This window comes from Coturnix japonica, chromosome 1 (genome assembly GCF_054131305.1).
Source record: "Coturnix japonica strain WE chromosome 1, WE-NBRP24, whole genome shotgun sequence".
In the NCBI taxonomy this organism is placed as follows: Eukaryota; Metazoa; Chordata; class Aves; order Galliformes; family Phasianidae; genus Coturnix; species Coturnix japonica.
The window spans coordinates 171,152,002-171,174,858 of record NC_140663.1 but is presented as its reverse complement, the minus strand read 5'-3'; the positions used below and the strand labels follow the sequence as shown (position 1 = coordinate 171,174,858).

Genomic DNA, 22,857 nt, shown 5'->3' with positions numbered 1-22,857 from the left:
GTTTGTGTAACAGAGATGTTAAAGTGAATATAGAAAATATCTTTCAGATAGGAATAACAGACTGTGTAACATTCATCAGTGCCACGCTGCTCTGTGAGTCAGAAAAGCAGTGGCATGTCTATGTAAGGCTCTTAGCTCAGATTGTATCAGGCTTCTGGAAAACTCAGAGTTGGACCTTACAGCTGATTTGCTTTTGGAATTTTTTGGACCTGAACCAATATTATAGCAAAAGTAAGTGAAAAACTGTGTTAGAGTTTCAGATCTTAGATGTGAACCATTCAAATGAGATCTTGGCTGTCCCTCTGCTATGCAGTGCCCAAACATGACACATCATATATCAAACTGAGAGACAGACAGGATGTACTCAGGAGAATTAAACTGTCCTTTGATTTACTTTTTAAAAAATATAAATGAATTTTAAATTCATTTGTTTTGATTTGTTTTCATTTGCAGTCTAAAGATAAAAGTGTGGGACTGTCACACATTTAGGGAATATGAGGTTTAAATGGGACACATTCCTTGAAATATGGAAAATAAGCCATCCACTTTGACAAGGGATTACCTTTTTATCTACTGGGTTCTGACTAAACCAATTTTGGCACTTGAGATTGAATTTAACCAGTAGATTATTAATTAGCATCTTGCAGAACAAAGATTGTGCAGTTAGGTGTGATTTCTAAATTCCATCAGGGTACATAAGAAAGCCATTTGTTAAACAAAATTCCTGTTGAACTGAAACTCTAGGATTTTCTCTATGGGTTGTTTTGACCTCATTAATAGTATCTGCAGCTGGATGGATTTCAGCAAAGAGGTTGATTATTTCTATACTTACCCTTTATGTGCCTTTCTGTACAATTAGCTGTAAAAGTTTTCTCACATTTATCCCAGATCCCCCTTTCTGCAAATAAACTTTTTCACTCTTAACCCTGTTCTTAATTGCTGTGAATTTTTGCACACCTGAACAAAGTGTTTTTACCTCAGAGATGCCACACGATTAAACCAGGACAGGAAACATATGCCTGCTAAGATCCATTCACGATGTTACTACAAGTCTCATTTTCGCTGTTCATCTTGTTGAGTATATTCTTCTTCCTTATAACCCTACACTGACTCCTTGGCCCCCAGTATGTCGGACACAAGAAGCTTTCTTCACTTCTAGTGCTCTCTGTGTCCTATCTGAGGTTGATCTCTGACTGTGCTTAATTCAGCTTTCATCACTTCCCTTTGAGTTTTCTCCCTTGCCACTTCAAACCATAGTATTTAATGTCAGGACCCTGCTGTAAATAAATACCTGCAAAAAGGATCCAAAGCCTTCCTTCAGATTCTTCTTTCTGTTGTACCTTTAAATGAAGCTATCAATACTTTCTGAAGGCTTAACATCTGTGAGTCAAACTTAGATGTTACAGTGCTCCATCAGCATTAGCCTCCATTTCTTTTCACTTCATTGATCCTTAGATCACAGATACTTGGGCAGTATATTCTGGTTTTGATCTGTATTTAAGTAGTACTTTAAAAAAAGCTGTTCCATCTACGCCTCTGGATTTTATATATCATGGGAAAAATAAAGTAATTTATGAGCAAAGACAGAAGGATTAATTTAACAGAGAGATAGATGAAATGACTCTGTTTTTCTCCAGCTGACTTTGAAGACTTGGCTTTTTCCACTAATGTCAGAATTTCACAACATACTTCCTTTGCACTGGGTTTTCTTTTTGTTCTAATGTGCACTGCAAACACCCTTAACAGAAGCAAAAGGAATTTGATTTCTGATGAACGGACTGTGAACTAGCAAGCACATACACACCTAATCTTTAAAGGTGCAAGTGCAATTGATAGCAACGCACTGGATTAACCTTCTTTGACCTGAAGATGATCATTGAGTAGTGTTACTCATCTGGTTCGAGTTACGCACCTGTTCATGACCTTCACTGAATTGTGGTATGAGATAATAAGAAAAAAATCTGACTGATGTCAGAGGGGAAGCCAAATTCAATTCTTGTAAAATGCCTGGTGTTCAGAGGCCACTACATGCCTCCTGCTCAAGATGCATTTCACATTCTTTGCTCTGACTCCTGTGGTCTGCATGTGACTTGTTGCATCTCTCCTGTGACATGGAAACGATTACATGGAAACTCAAGTCAGTAAAACCTGCAAATGTCTCACTTGTAGTACTGCAAGGAGGCAGAAAATCAATGTATTTAGCAACAGGAGTGACACCTATTTGTATTAAGGGTGTTCAAATTTGCAGATGAAAAGCATGCTTGATGCTAAAATTTTCTCCTCAGTGTGAACTAAGTGCCTGTGAAGGGATGGAGATCTTTTAGAACTTGAGAAAAATAAGTGAACAACAAATGGCTTCAGATTGTCGTTTTTTTTTTGTTTTTTTTTTTCATATTTTGTTATTTGTCTAATTTTGCAGTCTTGTTTTTCATACCTTACTAAATTGTCTATTTATTTCACAATAATATATGTATTTATTTTCTTACTGCTTAAGTTGCTTATATTGTTAAAATGTATTTGCTTATTTTTCATGACGTTAGAGCCAGGTGATGGAGAACAATTTATTTTTTTCCCACCAAAGTAATGATTTTTGCTTTCAGCACTCACAGACTCACAGAGCCATAGAATCATCTGAGTTGGAAGAGATGTTTAAAAAGCACCTAGTCCTACACCGCTGCAGTGAGCAGGGACATCTACAGCTAGATCAGAGGCTCAGAGTCCAATCCAGCCTGACCTTGAATGCCCCCAGTGACAGGCAGCCAGCAGATGTCTGAGCAAGCTGTTCTAGTGCTTCATCAACCTTATCGTAATAAACTTGTTTCTTGTATCCAATGTAAATCTCCGCTCTTCCAATTTGAAACCTTTTCCCCTTTTCCTGTCACAATAGACTTCATTTGATAATGGCCTCACTATCAACACCAATCAGACCTATATTTTTCTTTTTATCATTATCCCAGCTAGTTGTTAGCATTTTTCAATGAGTTCAGTATCTTCAGTTTGGATCTTGGGAAACTCCTTTACGTTGTTTTTGTTTTGTTTTGTGTGTATGTCTGGATTTTTTATGCAACGGTTGGAGGAGATAATTATTTACCTAAGTGAAATAAAGGGCACGGTCCTGTTTTCTTATCAGGATAAATTTGAAGCAATGTACATACACACTGTCACTCTGAAGCTCTCAGGTCAGTCTACAAAATGCCTGTGACCGTGGAAGGCAAGTATCATTACACTTATGGATCCTCAAGTGAGGCAATTCCAGACTCAGAATTTCGTGTGATTAAAGTTAGGCACCCTGCAGCCCCAGAAGCATTGCAGGAGGATGGCAGGAGGTGCTCCAGGCATGGAGAGGCCCACAGAGGAGCAAGCTGTAACTCTGTAGTCCATGGGCACTTCACGGAGTGTATCTCCATGCACAGTCATGGATGAGACCACTGTGCAGCAGTGGATGAGGCCTGAACAGTCCGTGGATAACCCTGCAGGAGCAGCCCTGGGCCAGAGCTGAAGCCCCAAGAGAGGAGGCTGTGGTGGGGCAGGAGGGCTGAGGGAGCTGCCACCCGTGGGACTGTGCTGGAGCAATGCCTGAAGGGTGGGCCCATGGAATGGAGCTGTGTTGGAGTAGTGCTGGGAGATCTGCACACAGGATCAGCTGTGGAAGGATGGTGTCCTGTGGGAGGGAGCCATGTGGAGCAGAGTGATCATGGATGAGCCACTGAGAGGACGTGTTATGAACTGAGAGCAGCCTGCGTTGCTCATAACCATGTGCCATCCAGGATGATAACTGATAAGTGATCTCCCTGTCCTTGTCTCAAGCTACATGAGTTTTTTACATTTTTACGTCACTTGTGTGATAAGAGTGTCATTCCAAATGTAATATTTAAGGTTTGAACTGAGATGCCTCATACCCACAACTGGAAGACTTAATGTTTGAAACAACATCTTTCTGCATTCATGAGTTTGTTTGTTTATTTATTTATTTTGCAGTTGTGAACTGTATTTTACTATGAGATAAATTCTTTTCTGTAATGAATTGTATTTTAGTCCCTATAAAAGACTTTGTAGTCACTTACCAACCTTTCATATAAACCAGAAATTAGATTCTCCCAGTGCTTGTAGGTTACTCAGAAAACTCTAGTTGAAATGTCACTCCTGATGCAGCACACTGATAGAAAACAGGTTTTTATGAACTCATATCTGGTCTATCTACTGTACTGACATCTCAGGAAAGAGATCTAGATTATTGTGGGGAAATCAATGAAATTTATTGCTCAATATGCAGTACCTGTGAATAGAGCAAATATAATCTGTGTCAGGCTGTGTTGGAAGGTTAGGCAGGCAAAAATACAGGAGGAAGGTCAATTGAATGTTAAAGGCATAAAGTGAGATTTTGAGATTTCTAGATTCAATTTTCACCTCAGCTGAAAACTTCCTCTGCAATCTTATACAACTCAAATGGTTTAAAAACCTTCAAGGAGTCTTAGGTGGGATTTTTAGGTGGGATTTCCTGTAAATCTGGGACTTTAATACCCAAAAGACATTTCTTGGTCTCACAGGTGTGTGGAAATTTGACATTTTTAGGAGGGAATGTCTGTTGGGGCTTAGAGGTGTGGTTGCACTGATGTCCAGCATGGGACCATCCCAGGATACTCACTGAGGGGTCCTGTACTCTTTATCAAAGTCATGCAATCCCAAGGCCATTTTCCAGTGAGAGAAAACCTGTTGTTGATCAGAAGTAAAGCCTAACATCTGTCCTTCATGTGTAACTTGGCAAAAGGGAGAGATTCAGTTTAGTGCCTTACTGTGACTGAAGAGCTTCAATGCTACATCTACTCACCATCAGGACAGCTGACCATTAGGTCTCCGCTTTCACTTCCTTCTTTTTCAGATTGTTTGAAGCCATTTCAAAAATTCAAATAATAAGAAAGTGAGCGCAGACTATGACATAGCTTTCCTTCCACAGACTTGTTGGCTTGAAGTCAATGCCATCATCTTAAGGTATGGGAAATGCATGAAAGTATTCATGTATCTGAACATGCATGGAGAAATTTGATGTTACTTATGCAGTGATATTTCCTATGGGCAAAATAGAGTCACAGAGTTTACTTTTAAGACTTACACCTATTTTCTCTGTGCTGTGGGACAACAATGCAGGATCTCAAGCTGGTGTCAGCCCTGTAAAGGGTATCTTAAACTTCAATTGTAGCTCATGGACTTTATGCAAATAAGGGATGAAAGATGTTTCAACCAAAATTAAAATGTTTATGGCCCTCAAGAAAAAAAAATGCAATGGAACATTGTCTTAGTAATGCAAGGAATATAATGAGATAAAGAATAATTATCGGAAGAAAACCAAAAGTCTTTAAATAAGCATCACATCTTTCTGGAAGAAAAAAAGAAAAAAAAGTTGCTGCTGTTTTGCAGAAATGACAAAATGTTGTGGCAGTTTTTGCTAAAATCAGTACAATTTCATGAAAAATATCAGCTCTGTCAAAATGGCATTTCCTAAAATGACTCAGATCTGAATGAAATCCAAACAAAATCTTTCAAACCAGTTAGTCTTCTGTCTGAAATAATGAAATAATCTTCACCCTTATAATCTGGACTTCAGACAATTTTTTAGTACATAAACTCTCTGATTGCGAGATAAGGAAGTATGATTAATTCTGTTTCATCAAAGAAGCACTGAATATTGGAAGACAAGGTTTTTGAAAGTAGTTAGATGCCTAGAAGAATAGAGCAGCATGAAATTTTTTCAAACATTGAGAGCAGTTGGGTGCTGTGGTCCTAACCCATTTGTTTCCTTAGAGATCTGAGTACTTTCAAAATTGCAGTTGTTGTCACTCAGGAAAGAGCAAGGGTTAAAATTTCAGCCTTTTTCCTTCCAACTGCACTTACTTTTCCACTAGACCAGACTGTATCAGCTCAACTTGAGCTGTTCAGCGTACCTTCAGTCACACTGGTTTATGCAGCAACAGAAATAACTTCACTTACTTGTACAAGTCTTGTTGTATTTAGGATTCTCTTGAGGAAACCCTTCCAGACGGCACTGGAACCTGTGTTGCCAAAATTCCTGAAACCATGGATTTCGGTGATTGGTTTCTGGCCGAAGCTCCAAGTAGTAATCATCAAACCATTTAACATCAGGAGACTGGAGCTTGATTGTTATTCCACCGACAGCCTCACGCTGATACCCATCTGTCACATCATACCTGTCTGCCCAACCATCACTGCAAGGACAAATGAAAGAGAGACAGCATTGACCATTCAGTGGAGTAAGAGGCTTTCTCAAAAACAAAATTAGGATCCTAAGAGCACATACCCACACCTGTGACTCTGTCTGCAGTTTAGTAATGCACCTGCAGTGGAATAAAATCATTTGAGGAAAGGAATTTTAAAGGCTACCTAGTCCCCTAGTCCAGCTCCTCTGCAATGAATAGGGATACCCCATCCAGCCTGACTTTGAGTGTCTCCAAGGATGGGACATCCACCACCCCTCTGGGCAACCTGTGCCAGTGCCTCACCACCCTTGTTGTAAAAATCTTTTTCCTATTGTTCAGTTTAAATCTCCCGTCTTATAGTAGGAAACCATTTCCCATTTTTCTATCACAACAGGCCCTGCATAAGAGTCTTTCTCCTTTCTTTTAGCCCCCTTAGATACTGAAAGGAGCAATATTTCTACTAATATGCAGCTTTTCCTTTTTCTTATATTTGCTTGTAACTGGCACTTTCTACTGAGAAAAAATATTCATCCTTCGGGTAATTCAAACAACATTACAGATCACATGTCCCAAAATCTGCTGTGTATAGACACAGCTCTTCACCACAATGTTCACGTGAGCTCTGGGGAGAAAAATCTTGGATTTGGTGTTTTACTGACACTGAGATGATGCTTCTCCTACCTGGAAGGAGACAGCCTGGAGGGCAAGATCTCTGACAATGCTGGGAGGCAGTGAAAGGCAGCACTGCGTTGCACACCATGTCTCTAATGTACAGTAGGGCACAACACAATGAGATAGAAGCAAATTTTGAATGAGTTGACACTGCTCAAGCAGAAAGACCAGCTCATAGCTCAGCTGCTGTGATAGCATGGCATTGCATCTGAAGCAATAAATCCTCTCTGTAGACATGACTAATGAAGTTGGGCAGAGCACTAAGCAGATGTCGTGTGTTGCTTCTGTTTCTTGGTTGATGGTGGCTGGAATATTATAGACTTGCACAGCACACAGAATTTCAATCCCATTTGGTTAACCTCTCAGAGTGTGCAACACACTGAGCACAAGTAGGTAGCAGAAGTGATGGAAGGCACAAATCAAACAAAATCTCACAAACTTTTCAGGGTAATTCCTCTCTCTCTGGTTTTGTAATGGATTACCCTGGAAGTATTGACATTTATGAAGTTTCACTCAACTATAATAAAAATATGCATGTCTCATCAGAGCATTCCAAATTCCTGATCTTTTATCATGAACATGATATTTTAGTTTTTCAAAAGCCCCAGGTCTTACAGAATTACAGAGTATTCTCAGATTCTTTGTTTTTCCTCTAGAAAGTCACTGATGTTAATGACTGTAGAGAGCACCTTTAAATCCTAAAGGTCAAATAACTGGAGGATAAAACCATCTTAATTTGTCTTACTTTAAAACTTTATGAGTTGTTCAAAGCTAGCTCTCACTATTTCAAGCTAGTCGTACAGTAACTGAGATAGATGACCTTTAGCTGTATCATTCTGTTGTTCTATTTCTATCATCTGCTTTCTGGTTTAAACTTTGTTCCTGTATTCAAGAGCATGCAAGAAATCCACTGCAGTCACCTGGTCCCCAGTGCATCCCCTGTTCTCTACACAGGGACTGAGCTGTCACTGCACACTGCAGAAGTCACGGCCTCACACAGGGACTCTTTCTGCACAAGACATTGTTACCATGAAGCCTGGACCCTTGTCAACATCTTACAAGCACAGCTGCAATGTCAATAAATAGCACTTTCACCAGTAGCAAAAATAATATCCAGTGTCTGAGAGGAAAACGAAGAGACTGTTAAATATGCTCCAGATTTCAAATACACTGATTTCTTCAGCACAAAGGAGTACTCATTCATGAAAGGAGAAAGCTGAACGCTAATTTTGAGTCTGAATACAGCATCTGGAAAATCTACCTTTTAGCTTAGATCCAATTAGGAATGAACATAGGAGGTAATGATACCAAATGAATTCAAGAAGCTCACTATGGGCGAATACTCCCCTCCTGCCTTCAGAACCCTGTATTGTCAAAGATTTATTGCCACTTGTGGATAATTTTGTGATAAAATCTGCAGATTTTTTACATTTATGAATGATTTTACCTTTGCTTTGAAACATTCATCTTAATCTTTGGCAAAAGTGACTGATTTTCTGAAGGTTTACAAAATTATAGTAATACTGAATGGATGTTAACAGACATAGACTTGTGCTGTCAGTATCTGAACTTTATGAGTTGCCTCATAAAAAGCTTCAAAAGAAACTGTTTTCCTGTAATTAATTTCTTTACCATTTTTCAGCTTTGTAGCTTTGTAGACCTAATCCAACAGAGTGCTACAAAATTTATAATCTTACTTTATGAATAGTTATATCCTCTAAGAAGATTTATATCAAATATATAACTTTAAAACTCTAAGTTACTAAAAACATAGAAATAACAGCTTCAAATTGCATAACTCTTTTAAACATTTTCACAGAAAGGCTTAAATCAGCAGAACTGCTTTTCATTCAAATAAACATTTTAGCATAGCTTCTTGGGCAAAAGGTTCTTTGGAGGTCTATATAAAAGTTGTACTCAAAGTGCATATTGTAGAGACACCAATGCCTTATATTGACAAGGTGGTAAAGCAAACGCTAAGCTAGTACCTAAAAAGACAGTGAAAGCAAAGCTGGAAAACAGGTTTGCATGGAAATGCAAAAACTCCAGGAATGTGATATTTTGATTCTGCATCTGCATTAGAGTAACATAACTTAAGGGATGTTGAAGACAGGATGATGTAGCTGTATCTGTGAGATCAGATCCATGCCATCCTCTAAACTTAGCAACCGTTGTGAATGTGAGGGAGAAGGGGGCAGGGAGGTGCCTGCTTACTTTCACACAGACTTCTAAGTCCATCTTTAAACCTTCTTTCTTCTTCTAACGACTTAATTTTACTGTATTAGCCAAAGATATTGTACTCCATTGTTTTCTGTGCCACGGAACTTTCAAACTAGTATTGCTTATCACTAAAATCTGCTGATTCAGTATAAGAAAGGTTCTCTGGCCCCCAAAACTGGCTGAAAGGATGAGCTCCAACTGATATCTGAAATGATCTCCACCTTCACCCTCAGAAGTGACATGATGCATAGGCAGGACTCTGCTGACAAAGGAGATGGTTCATTCTGTTAGAAAATGTGACATTTATGTAAAAAATGTAGTTAAGAACAGCTTCCTCACAGGTAATCAAAAAAGCTCAGGTGAACAGTACTCCAGTTATGATTATGAAAGGGTCCAAATAGATTAAACAGGACACGTATGTCCTGAACAGATTGTTACTTGTGTTTTTTTTGTTTTGTTTTGGTTTGGTTTGGTTTATTTGTTTGTTTTTCCCTTTCTTTTTTCTTCTTATTTTCTGAGTGAGCCCTGATGCTTTTCACTTATGCCCCATTACAGAATGAGTATGTGCTTGCAGTTTGAAATGGAGCATTTGACTCTAATCTCTCTTTTCTCTTCAAATGACCACATATTAACTCTCCTTGAAGGCATCTAATAGTTTAACCTTTGCCTTTGCAAATACAGTAGATATTTTTCAATCCAGCTTATTTCCTTGCCATCACAGCAAACCAGCATCCATATTTAAGTGCAGTGCAGAAGGATGTAATTTGAGATTGGGATCATCCCTTCATTTTTCCACATTCACCCCAATACAAGACTCTTGGGAAAACCAGGATTCTTCAAGAGGTTCTCCCATACTGAGGATATCCTCTACAGAACTAGCACATGATTAGAGTTGCACTTCACTGTAAACAGGACAAAGAGACAGAAGTGCTACTGACTTAAGCTAAATGAGAGAACATAGCTTTTATGAAAAGGTTCATATTTATCAATAATTGCTAGAAGATAAAGCTAGGACAGCTTTTGGTATCAAACTGCGCAATTGGGAAAATAACTGGTTAGCTTAATTGACAGAAGCAATAGAGGTAAGGTGTCAGCCAAGAAGTGTGAAGGTGGCATAGTGAGCAGGACTGATTCAATTAGCTGTAGGTTCATAGACTAAAGAACTAAACGCAACACCAGGAGAGAGACATCAAAACTACTTCCAGTATATAAAAAGCTGCAGCAGAAAGATCATAATTTGTTGGTCGTCTTGATGTAAGCATTCATTACTTAACTTGGAAGGAGAAAGAATCAGTTAAACACCAGAATAATGTTCCTCATGGGAAAGAGTGTAAGGAACTGGAACAGACTGGAGACTTGAGGGGATGTTAGAGAACAAGTGAGGCAGATATCCATCTGATGTTAAGAGCCTTTCCATGACAAAGGGAGGACAGTGAACTACCTGGCTATATCTGTTCTCTCCTGTATTTTTTTTAATGTTTGGTAAGATTTGACACATCTGGGAATGCTGCTTGCATAAAATCCCAATGGATAAGAATGGATGCAAGGAAAATTAAAATACTGCTCCTCCCTCCCAGTTTCCTCAGATGTTCATGTCATTTTGCCTTAACTTTTTTTTTCCCCCTCTGTGCTGGAAATGTATATTCAACTTTTTTTTTTTAATTCCATGTCCTTTCAAAGTTACTCTAAATAAAAACGGCACCGCTTTCTTTCATTTATCTTGTTGTGAAAAGAGGGATTTTAGGTATATTTCTCAAATAATATTATGTGGGGAAAGATTTAGAGTAAGATTCCTTGGTGTATGTTATCAATAATGTATTTGGATAAGAAAATATCACACATAATGAAGTGAAAATGTGGATATTTAAGCTCATCTTTTGCAAAGTGCACACAAATTTCTTCACTGCATCATGCATTAATTGCAGAGCCAGATGACCTAAATGGATTAAATCTGTGCTTTGTATATGTTATTTGAAAGTTATTGGAAGCCTTTCCTTGTCATGCTTCACTGGAATGGCTCAGAGGTTTTGTGTGTGTGTGTGTGTGTGTGCAGTAGAATAAAAAGGTAGATACTGTCTCTAGCATGCCTAAAACTCATTGAGATTGATACATTTTTGTATGTATATCTCAGTTCATTACAGCAAAAGGCTCCTTTTGATACATTCAGATTCCATCATCTAGGATAGTGGAGGCTGACTAAGGGTGAACAGTCAGAGGACAAGTCCTGAGCCATCTGCAACCCTGCCTGAACAGGTGGGCATCCAGACTACCAGCTGAAGAGCTCTTCCTGTAGTAGCTCCTCTCAGTGTCACACATCATCTCTTCACGTTGCTCTTTTTTATGCCAGGTATGGCATAGAATGTTGTAGACACAACTCCTGTTTTCTTCTATTAAATAAGTCATTGTACCAAAACCAACTTTCAAGTTATTGGTTCTAGTCAAGTTGTGATCACCAAAACGGTGTGAGTCAATAACAGCAAGCTGGGAAATATAGCTTTAGGATCTTCAGGATCTGTGTGAAGCTGCCTGGAATATTAAGCACGCATTTCTTAAGTATTGCTTCTGAGATTAGACAAAATGCTGAGAAACATGTATACAACAAAAAAAATAGATTCCCCACCCTCTCTTTTGTAAACATTTCCATTTATTTTCTAAGTTAAAAGTGAAGCAGTATCTGGGGATGAGCTGAGCTGAATTTTCTTTTCTAAGGTCCCTCTCCCCCTCAATCTGTAGCTAAAGCCATTAGAGTTAATGAGTGCATTCATTAGACTGTAGTCTCGTCTTTTTTTGTTATGCAAAAATCTGTTTGCAGGTCACATAATGATGATGGAGACTGCAGTTCTGCCCACGTGTAATCGTTCCACTGCCAAAAATTCTGACCTAAAGCATTTCAGAATATATCTTTTTTTTTTCTTCAAATATGTAGGACTTTGTTGACTGGGTGGCTGTCTTTAATTTCACTTTCATTGTGTTTCTCTATTTGTTCAGGGTTGGTGGGGCTCTGTTATTTTTTTTTCCTTTTCTTTCTTTTTTCTTTTTCTTTTTCCTTTTTTTCTTTTTTTCTTGCCTATATCATAAAAGTTCTAAAAGCATTAAAGAGTCCTCGTGCTATTCTACAAAATGCTGCCAGTCTTGCAAAGGTAAATTTGTTTGGTTAAATGCTGCTGGTGGGGAGAAATTGCTTTTGGTAAGCAGTTGTAAATTGCTGCATTTAGATGAGTTCATTTTATAATATCTGTTCGTGCAATGAATGGTGATTCTTGTTGCCTGGCTTTTTTTTAAATTGCAATTCTTAGTTTTTATCTTCTTTTCCATGCATATCATAAAGATAAATGAATTTAAGGGTAATTCTAAGGAAAGAAATGTAGTGATTATTTTTAGGCAGAGTGATACAATATTTTCTGTAAGATTATATCTTAAAGAAATTACTATGCAGTAAATTTGGCAGATATCTTGCACAGGAGAATATGGGTACTAATTACTTGCAAAGCATCCAAGCTTCCTGGAGCTGAAAAAGGGTTTGATGGCAACTTGCAAGACTGGTAGTATATAACAACATCTAATTTGCATGAAAACAGAGTTTTGCAGCTGTCCACATCTGTAGTTCAAAGCTGCACAGTAATTCATCCTGACTGTAGCCCAGTCTAGGAAAAAAGTATGTAGTTTCCAGTGTTCAGTGACACTTTTTCATGCTTGCGATCTTTTATAGCTAGTCAGGATAACGGGAGGACATTACATCCATATCGATAAATTGTATGGGCCATTCCTTGAACTTGAAGAGGTCTAACTGAATGTTACCCTATAAAACACTAAAGATATGTTGTGATATGTTCAGTTAACTCCTGATTAATTCTTTAGTAAGCAGGCAAAAATGTTTGGCACGTTACCATGAAGAAAGGATTCTGGATGCTTAGACAACCTTACTATCATCTCTTAAAGTTGATTTTCCTAAAATCTAATGCTAAACTGTCCAACGATTTTAAGTCCCTCACTTCTGTGAGGACTATTTACTATCTTCTTTTTAGAGCAATAATTTGTATTCCCTTTCAGGCTTGTTCAGACTAAACAAACTCAGTTCATTCCAACTTTCCACTCAAAAACTGCTTTCTAGACTTCCTGTCATTCTTGACCTTATTCTTCCTAAAAATGACCAACTGGTCCTTGTCTTGGCAGACACAGTTCTGTTTCAGGATACTTTGAAAACACCAAGAAACAGTCAGTGGCGTTACTTGGCACTGGGTGGAGATGCCAATGAACACCAAAATGAAAACTTAAAGGGCTAACCATGAGAGGGCAATGATGGACTCTCCTTCCAGTATCTACTTAGTCACAGATGTTGGCCCTGGGCATCCTCTCATGGTTTTCTAAATGCCCACAATCAGTCAGCAGGCAATCACCCTTCTGTCCCCAGGAGGAATCACCAAACTCTTAATAACATTTTGGAGAAAGAGGAACAGTAACCATTTTTTTTCCAGGCTTCACATTAGATAAGGACTGCCAAATGAGGGAGTAAAAACAAAAGGAGTGTATACTAAAAGAAAACTCAAAAATATATTTGGGAATTGGCTGTAGTTTTACTATCAAGTTTCATCAAGCTCGGCATCAGAATTGAACCATCACTCTGCTTTGTCATAGAGTAGAAGGATTGCTTAACATCCTTGAAGTGTATTTGCCAAGCATGGCTGCAGCTTCTCTTTGCAACATTAATTCTATTGACTCATATTTATAATTCACTCTAAGCTCCTCAAACTGCAAACTTCACATAATGACAGACTAAAAAAACGGCAGTTATATAATGTCAGCAGCAGCAAAGAAAAACAGGAAAGAAAAAAACGGTTCATCTATAAAACATTTCAATCAAACAAGTATTTGTTCTGAGAACATGATGATTTCCATCTTACCCAGCATGCCTTACTTTAGTATAGCTCCTCCAACACTAAAATGTTTCCAATGCAATGTACCTATTAAGCCCATATAAACAAATGCCAAAAAAATAATGTTCACAAGTGAGATCTTGGCAGAAAGTAAATGAAAACTGACTTTCTTGAAACACTATCTCTGCAACCCATCCCCCTAAAATGGAAACCGTGTTGGGATGACCTTGTGTGTAGGAGGATCTTCAGCTTGTTCTACAGCCACACAACATGGCCTATTGACTTTGCTTGCAATTCATTGAGACAGTTTTTTATTATTTCAGGTCTACCAGGAGAAAGATACACTCTGAAAGAGAATGATCTTATAGGAAACATTTGGTGGGACTGTCCTTAATGCAATACTTCTCCATTTGACAACCACGTATCACTGTAAGGATATGCAACAACTATCTTTGTGGTAAATTCAATTGTAATTTGTAAGTATGAGCAGGTAACTGAGATACCCTTACTACTTAACAGATACTTCGGAAGAGTAAAAAATTGATTTAACTAAAACTGTGCACTAAATGAAGACAGTATATATATACATATGTATACACATATATGTGTATGTATATATATGTACACATACACATATTTGAGTATATATTCACAGTATTTTTGCCCTTAAAATGTTGTATGTAACAGAGTATCTAGCACTTTTGTACATTTGTTGTTTTTCTTTAAGTATTTGTGAAATTATTAAACCTATCATAATATCATGAAATATAATTCAAGAGAACACTTGAGTTGCATCTTAATGTTTCTATAGAATAATACTTTCAATCATAACTAATACACCTAATTTTTGAATATGTATAAAAGAAAGAGTATAATTAAAACAGTACATGTGCATTTACCTACATATTCTAAAGATGTGCAAACATTAAAGTGAATTAAAAGTCAAACAAACAAACAAACAAGAAAAAAAAGGTAAATTTAAATAAACATTTTTCACATATTTTATAAGCTATTTTTAATAATATATATATATTTAATAATATATATTTTAATAATATATATTCTCATTACATTGGAGATAATTTATTTATTTATAACAAAACAGAATTTTTGTGTGTGAATTATCATGAAGAATCTTATCATGTCTTGGGTTGGTAGTATCCTTAAAGATCATCCACTTCCAACATCCTGGGCAAGGTTGTCACTTACCAATTTGGGCTGCTTGGGACCCCATCCATCCATCCATCAGCACCACCAGGGGATGAGCACAAACACTCTAGTCAGCCTGAACTTTTATCTTTTAATCATTTTCTCTGCTATGTGTAAGCTTCCTCCAAATACTAGAAGGATGCAATGAGGTCACCCTGGAGCCTTCTCTTCTCCAAACTAAACAAGCCCAACTCCCCATCATTTCTCCATAGGAGAGATGCTGCAGCCCTCTGATCATTTAGCTACCTCCTCTGGGCCCTCTCCTACAGCTCTGCATCTTTCTTGCACTGGGGACCCCACATCTGGACATACTACTCCAGATGGGACTTCACAAAAGCTGAGTAGAAGGGGACAGTCTGCTCCTTCTCCCTGCTTCCACCCCTCTTGATGCAGCCCAGGATACTGTTGGCCTTCTGGTCTGCAAGACAGCACTGCTGTTCTATGATCTTCCCAGGCACAGACAGGATGCTCATTGGCCTGTAGGTTCCCAAATATTCCTTGCTTGCTTTCTTGAAAATGGGACTGATGTTTCCCTTTTTCCATTCATCGGGGACTTCACCCAACAGCAACAATGTTCTTGAAAATGATAGAAGGTGGATTGGCAACTGTATGAAACAGTTCCTCTGGGACTCTAGGATGCATGTCCCCAGACCCCATGGACCTGTAGATACTCAGTCTCATCAAGAGGTCTTGAACCTGCTCTTAATTTTGTGCTCATATGCAAACAAATCAGACATAGAACAAAAAAGTGAAGATGATACATTAACAATTTTAACAATATTATTTGCATTTTAATACCTATTTTGAATAATGGAACCATTATAGGTTCCACTAATCTAACAGTGAGTTTAAGAGGATCTAATCTATTTTTATAGCAGACATGGAAATCTTTTCTAGCCTTCAAATTCTTCGCATAAAAAGGTTTCAAAATGATAAATGTTATGTAGCTTTTTTTTTTGTTTTCAGAGAAAAAGTAAGTCATTTAAAGCCAATAATTGCAATAATTAGCATCTGAGTAATCAAAGAAAGATATTAATACTTATAGCCCTCCAGAAAATCAGTAATTTCAGTATTTTTTTTTTCAAAACACACCATTCTCTAAGCTGAGCTAACTATAAAAATGCAAACCAAACCAGACCTAGAATAATAACCTAAGCAGGATAGGTCTTCTGACATCCTACTCCTACTGAAATCAGCTGGAGATTGACCACTGATGTCAGTCAAGACTGCCTTCCTATCTCTGTGCTCAGATCTGGATGCATCCCTCTAATTCACTGCCTGTCTTCGGATAATATAATGTGTGATGGCCAGTTCACACTGGTATTACTACTCTGATATTACTACTCACATTTGTATTACCTGTATTTATCGACAGAACAGCATTATAGACCTTTTTTTCAAACTCATTTCAGAGTAACACAGGTGTCATAAGTGATAAACTCAAAATTATTTCAGTCAACTGTTTGAGAAGGTCAAAGCATGCTTTAAAGTTAATAAGAGGACGATCATCACAGGAAAGGTGTTCTTTTGTCTGAAGATAGAAATTGTGTCAAAGACCTTGAAGCCCAAGCATTTCATTACTTGCTGTACAGTACTCAAATACAGCTTCTCCACTAAAGTCGTGTTTCATAATAAATGTGGTGAAATGACATGTCTAATCTGTAATATATACATGGTCAGGTTTGTGAATTTTGGACAGAAAGACTGCTGAAGCAAAATGCAGATTTCTTTCAAGATTTAAAGACCCGAAGAAGCCATTAGATTAGGATTGCTAGGTTTTGCATGCTCTCTCTGCACTGGTGAACCTGAATCATGCTGAGTAGCATTTTTATGGCTCATATATTGTACAGAGCTGGCAGAAACCGGTCTTAGCAACAATAAGAATGAGACTCAGTGGTTACAGGCACTTTAGATGTGCAATTTTCTCTTGCATTAGAAGTTTTCTTTAAAATGTGGGTCGTCAATGTATAAAATGCAGTCCAGAATATATTTGAGAGAAAAAGCATAGAAATGTCATGAGATAGTCACACTTCTAGAGAAATTTTGTCATTTAAGACAATATCTGCATCTAACGCTAAGTCTGCAAAGAAAAATGTATTAGAATAAAATTGATTATAATAATATTTGACTGAAACTAGAGAAAAAAATTTTTGCACTTATTTTTGCAAAGACATAAAGACATCATAATCAGGCTTTAGGTTTTGGAACTGAGGCTAAAGTTGCTACCAATAAATAGGACACATGAAACTTATCAGTATCTCCATATCTTTGACTCTTCAAACACCAATTTACCATGAAACTACATATTCATCTGCAAATACTGAGACATAATTTTATGTTTTTTGAGGGGCTACAAATGAAATAGAAAAGATATAGGAAAAATGAGTGTTCTTGGTTTACAGGAGAAAACTAGGCATTTAGAAGCTATTTAGAATGCTTAAATATCTGTTCTATAGTGCAATAACAACATTTTTTTCTTTGACAAGAGCTTTCTAAAATTGTATAGTAAAATATATTCCAGAATTGAGTTATATACTGATGCACATGGATGATATAAATTTTAGAAAATGGTGATGCAAAGCTAAAACCTTGTTCTTTTTATTAAAATTCGTTGTAACTTCATGAAAAACACGCTCTTCTATAATGCAATTGTATTTCACAGAGAATGTTTGAGAAGTGACATTTGAGACGTACTGTGTTAACATTTCAAAGTGATATGCACAGCAGTATGATTCCATTTGGAGATTTTTCTTGCTTTTCTTGCTGTATTCAGGCCTTTGATGTCTTAAATCCGTGATAATTTATGATAATATCATGATTTATCAGTTAATGCACAGCAAAACCTTACTCTGTGACAGCTGAATAACTGAAAGATTTTCAATAAAAGCAGTAAATTTTGTGGTTCAATTATTATCTCTTGCTTAAAATATGTTGCTATATACATTTCTGTTTGGCACTTTTTCATTCAGCGTTTATACTGAATTTAAGGGCAAGATGAGTTGGGTCACCATCCCCGAATGTGTTTAAAAACTATTTGAATGTGGTGATCAAGGTCATGGTTTAGCAGAGGGTTGTTAGAGTTAGGGTAGTTTGTTTAGGTTGCAGTTGGACTTGATGATCTTTAAAATCTTTTCCAACCTGAGCAATTCTATAATTCTGCAATTCTATGACTTCAGCTATTTATCACTGGCTTAATGGGAAACAAACATTGTTTCTGAGAGTGTGTTTGAACCAAACATTACAATGAATGTTCCAGGTACTGGAAAACCATTTCTACATTTTAAGGTCTAATATTATGTTTCAGAAATCAGTTGGCATCAGTTAGTATGAACTAACTACAACAGAGGCTCTATATGCACTTTTTGCATTTCTATATCTTCATTTTATGGTTCAGTGTCTACACTGAAAAGATTAGGGAATCGTGATCATGAAAGATTATGTGGAACATTTTTGTAACATTACAAATAACTATGAGATAAAATCTGTTTGTCAAAAGGAAAAGTAATCATTCAAAGCTAGTTACAATATAATGAGCTGAATCCGTATTCATGTTGCCCAGCTACAGTTTACAACTAAGAAGATGTAAATATAAAAGGAATTGATGAGACCTCTTCCATGGCAGATGACTAAAACGTGCTGAACATTAAATGTACTTTCCTGAGTGAGTCTCAAGATCAGTGACATAGACGATGGCACTGAGTGCCCCATCAACAAGTTTGCAGATGACACCAAGCTGAGCAGTGCAGTTAATACTTTAGAAGGAAGGGAAGCCAACCAGAGGGACCTGGACAAGCTGGAGAAGTGCGCCCATGAAAGCTTAATGAGGTACAATAAGGCCAAATGCAGGGTGCTGCACTTGGAGACTGGGTGAAGAACCCCTTGAGAGCAGCCCTGCGGGGAAGGACTTGGTTGTCCTGCTAGACAAGAAGCTGGATATGAGCTACCAGAGTGCCAATTATATCCTGGGCTGTACTGAAATAGGGGTGGCCAGCAGGGAGATGGAGGGGATTTTCCCCCTCTACTAAGCTCATATGAGGCCCCCCTGGAGCCTGCAGTATAAGAAAGATGCAGAGGTCTTGATACAAGTCCAGAGGAGGGCCACTAAAATGACCAGAGGGCTGGAGCACCTCTCCTATGAAGAAGGTTGGGGGAACTGGGCTTGTTTAGCTTACAGAAGAGAAGGCTCCAGAGAGATCTCATTGCAGCCTTCCAGTATTTGAAAGGAACACATAAACAGAAGGGGCAATGGATGTTTATAAGGGTGGATAGTGATAGGACAAGGGGGAATGGTTTTAAACTAAGACAGGGGAGGTTTGTGTTATATATTAGGAGGAATTTTTTCACCCAGAGGGTGATGATGCACTGGAACAGGTTGCCCAAGGTGACTGTGGATGCCCCATCCCTCAAGGCATTCAAGGCCAGGCTGGATGTGGCTCTGGACAGCCTGTTCTGGTGGTTGGCAGCCCTGCACATAGCAGGGGGATTGAATCTGGATGATCATTGTAGTCCTTTCTAACTCAGGCCATTCTATGATTCTTAGTGACAAACTCAAATAAATGGCATGGAAACTTTTGCCCATGACCATAAATTTCAGTAGGTATATTTCTCCATGGAATTATGGCATTTAAAATTGTTGTAAAAGGCTTGAAGAAGCCCTGTTTTGAATTGAATTATACTAAGAAAAAGAAAGAACTTTATAAAATGGCTTATTTTACATATTCAGCTAATGTATCTTTTCTGCCATAAACTAAAGCTAAACCGCTTGGACTCTATAGAAATATCTAACAATAATAAGTCCATAGACTTACTTAATAGTCTCAATGAAGTTGCACAATAATTTTCCTAAGATTTTTAGATAGACCAATTCTGCTCACCTACAAACTGTTAACTAAAGTAATAACTACTAAGGTTTTCATTGTTAGTTCAATGCTTACATTAGCAGTGACTTCAAAAGGAGCAGTGGAAAGGAAGTAACATGACTCAAAATGAAACAAAACAACATACACACACAAACACACAAAACAGACAAACAAACAAACAAATACCAAAAACAAACGAACAAACAAAAAGAACCAAACAAGAAATGTCCACCTTGAGAGACATTTGAAATTCTGGAACCTGCTTGCCAGTTCTAATTCACTTGCTTTTCCAGATCTATTGAAATATGTTTTCTGGATCATTTAATCCCAATCAATTTGCAATAAAAGCAACTGCGATTTTTTGGTTTTTTTTACTATCTAACTCTGCTGCTCTGGCTCACAGCAGCAAACCTGCTGGTTTAAATAGATATTTAAAATGCCTTTATTGATTTTTGGAATGCAACTCTATCATAATTAAATAAAAATTGATTATTTCAACTGAGTATTTCATCTGATTGTTTTTAAGTGCACGATGTTTAAAATAATATTTATTGTAAGGCCACAGTCCTTTTACTTTGCTAATTTTAATTTTGCATTAAAATTGGTCTGCTCATTCTTTACAAAGCAGAGTACTTTCAGTTATATTCCTTTGTCACTCTTAGATAGAAATCTGAGCATTTTTAAAAAAGAAATCTAAATTTAAACTTTATTCATCATCCCAGCATGAAATGCACTTCTGATACTGAAAGAAGTTAAACAAATTTTAATCATATATATATATATATTCATTCCCTTTCAAGTACCATGATGGCGTACTTTATGATTGTTATTATTTTTAATAAAAATGTGTCTTAAGCAATTTATGAACTGGACTGGAAAAGGTGAGAGACCTGAGACTGTTTAACCTGGAGAAGAGTATGCTGAGGTGGATCTCATCAGTGTCTGTAAATACCTGAAGGGAGAGTGCAAATAGGATAGAGCCTGGCTCTTGTCAGTGGTGTCCAGTACCAGAAGAAGCAACGGGTACAGACAGAAGTAAAGGAGATTCCCTCTGAACACCAGGAAGCATTTCTATGTTGTGTAGCTGATGGATCACTGCTACATGTTGCCCTTAGAGTCTGTGGGGTCTCCTCCTTGGAGATCTCCAAAAGCCACTTGGACATGGCCCTGGGCCCCCTGCTCTGGGTGTCCCTACTGGAGGAGGGGTTGGAGTAGATGGAGGTTCATTCCAACCCCCAACCATTCTGCAATTCTGTGCTTTGCTTTGAAAATACCAGCATTATTTCCGGTCAAACACTGAAATACTACTGCTACTGATCTATGTAGTTTGTGGGAGGGTAGTTACCCAGAGTAATTTGCACTGCTTGCTGACTGTCACCCAGCCAGGATTATATCTCAAACTGTTCATGGCACATGAGGAAAACTAGGTCTATGTGGCAAACATGGCCATTGAAGGGAGGATGTTAATGTAAGAAACACCAATAACTTTGGACCTAAATATACCAGATATACCCTCTTTTTAAATAAATAGGATTCTGTGAGTTCTCCCTTTTGTACCTTTCCCAAAAAGTGAAACTTCAAATAAATAGAATAGCTTTTCTAAAACAGAAGTACCACCTTATCTAAGAGAGCTGTACTAGTCACAAATAATTTAGATTAAGAAAATAGTTTTTGTAATAGCTTTGTGCTATTCTTAAATTAGGATATACATCTGATAGGGGAGAATAGAGTGGGAAAAAATAACAAAAAGCAAAAACAAACAAAAAATGTTACAAGAGAAATGATAATAGTTTCTAAAAATAGAAACATAATTCTAATTCACAGAAAAGAAATAGCATTCGCATCTGAAATTAGAAAAGGGGGGGGGGGAGAAGGACAAACTTCATACTCTATGTAATGAAAAGTGCTAAATTTGTTTGTCCCTTTAAAATATAAAAATGATAAAATTGTTAATGGTTGTGATAAACTGTTATTAAAAAAAAAAAAAAAAAAAAAAGGACCAAGTGTTATGAACATATTACATGGACACAGCCCAGAATAATAAGTCCTCATGATATACACACTCTCAGTGGATTTGTAGTAGCTGGTATGAAATCTGGCTTATAAAAGTGGAGAATTATTGATCCAGAAATTTGCATGTACATCACTTCCATGTTTCTCAGAAAGCTGTACTTAATTGTGTAGTAACACCAAAATTTTATGGGGAAAAAAATAAGAAAGTAAATCTGAAATTACTAAGAAATTACTGACAATAAAATAAAAATAAAACATAAGGCTTTGATCACAGTTTATGCAGTAGGAGAAGAGGGTGGATGCAGTGTAGAGGTTTTATTTTGTTTGGTTTCTGTTCATGGATTTCTTGCACTTTCCCAGCAAACTGCTGTTGACTGCCTTGGGACACATTCATAGGGCTGTGTTTGGCAGCAAAGACTTGGATCGTTCCCTATACAAAATTAACATTGTAGAATATAGTTTTTATTCAGTCAACCAAACTAATACAACCAAAAACATTTTATGCTCCTGGGTTTCTGCTTTGGCTCTAACCACAGCACTACTAAGTGGCTTAAGGAAAGAAAGCAGAGAATTCTCTTCATTTTAATTTAGGTTTTGCTGATTGTCAAAGTATTTCTGAAGGGAAGGAAGTGTTGGCTGTAAAAGCACACACATAGAAGTAAATTTAATATTATAACACGATTATATCTGCAGTGTTAGACTCAAAAAAAAAGAATAACTCAGGCATTAGGTTAAATTCTTAACAACTTGATATTTAGCAGGATGTGTGACATATGTGAAGGTAGAATGGAAAAAATG

The 22,857-nt window shown here is 37.3% G+C and overlaps 1 protein-coding gene across 4 annotated transcripts in view; it reads right to left on the bottom strand.

Moving 5' to 3' along the window:
- Positions 1 to 22,857, bottom strand: part of GRM5 (glutamate metabotropic receptor 5) — a 228,658-nt gene that overhangs the window by 48,577 nt on the left and 157,224 nt on the right. For all 4 annotated transcript variants that reach the window (XM_015852354.3, XM_015852353.3, XM_015852356.3 and 1 more), the window contains one exon: positions 5,986 to 6,221. In XM_015852354.3, coding sequence (XP_015707840.2) covers positions 5,986 to 6,221 — 236 coding nt within the window. The remainder of the gene's footprint in view (positions 1 to 5,985; positions 6,222 to 22,857) is intronic.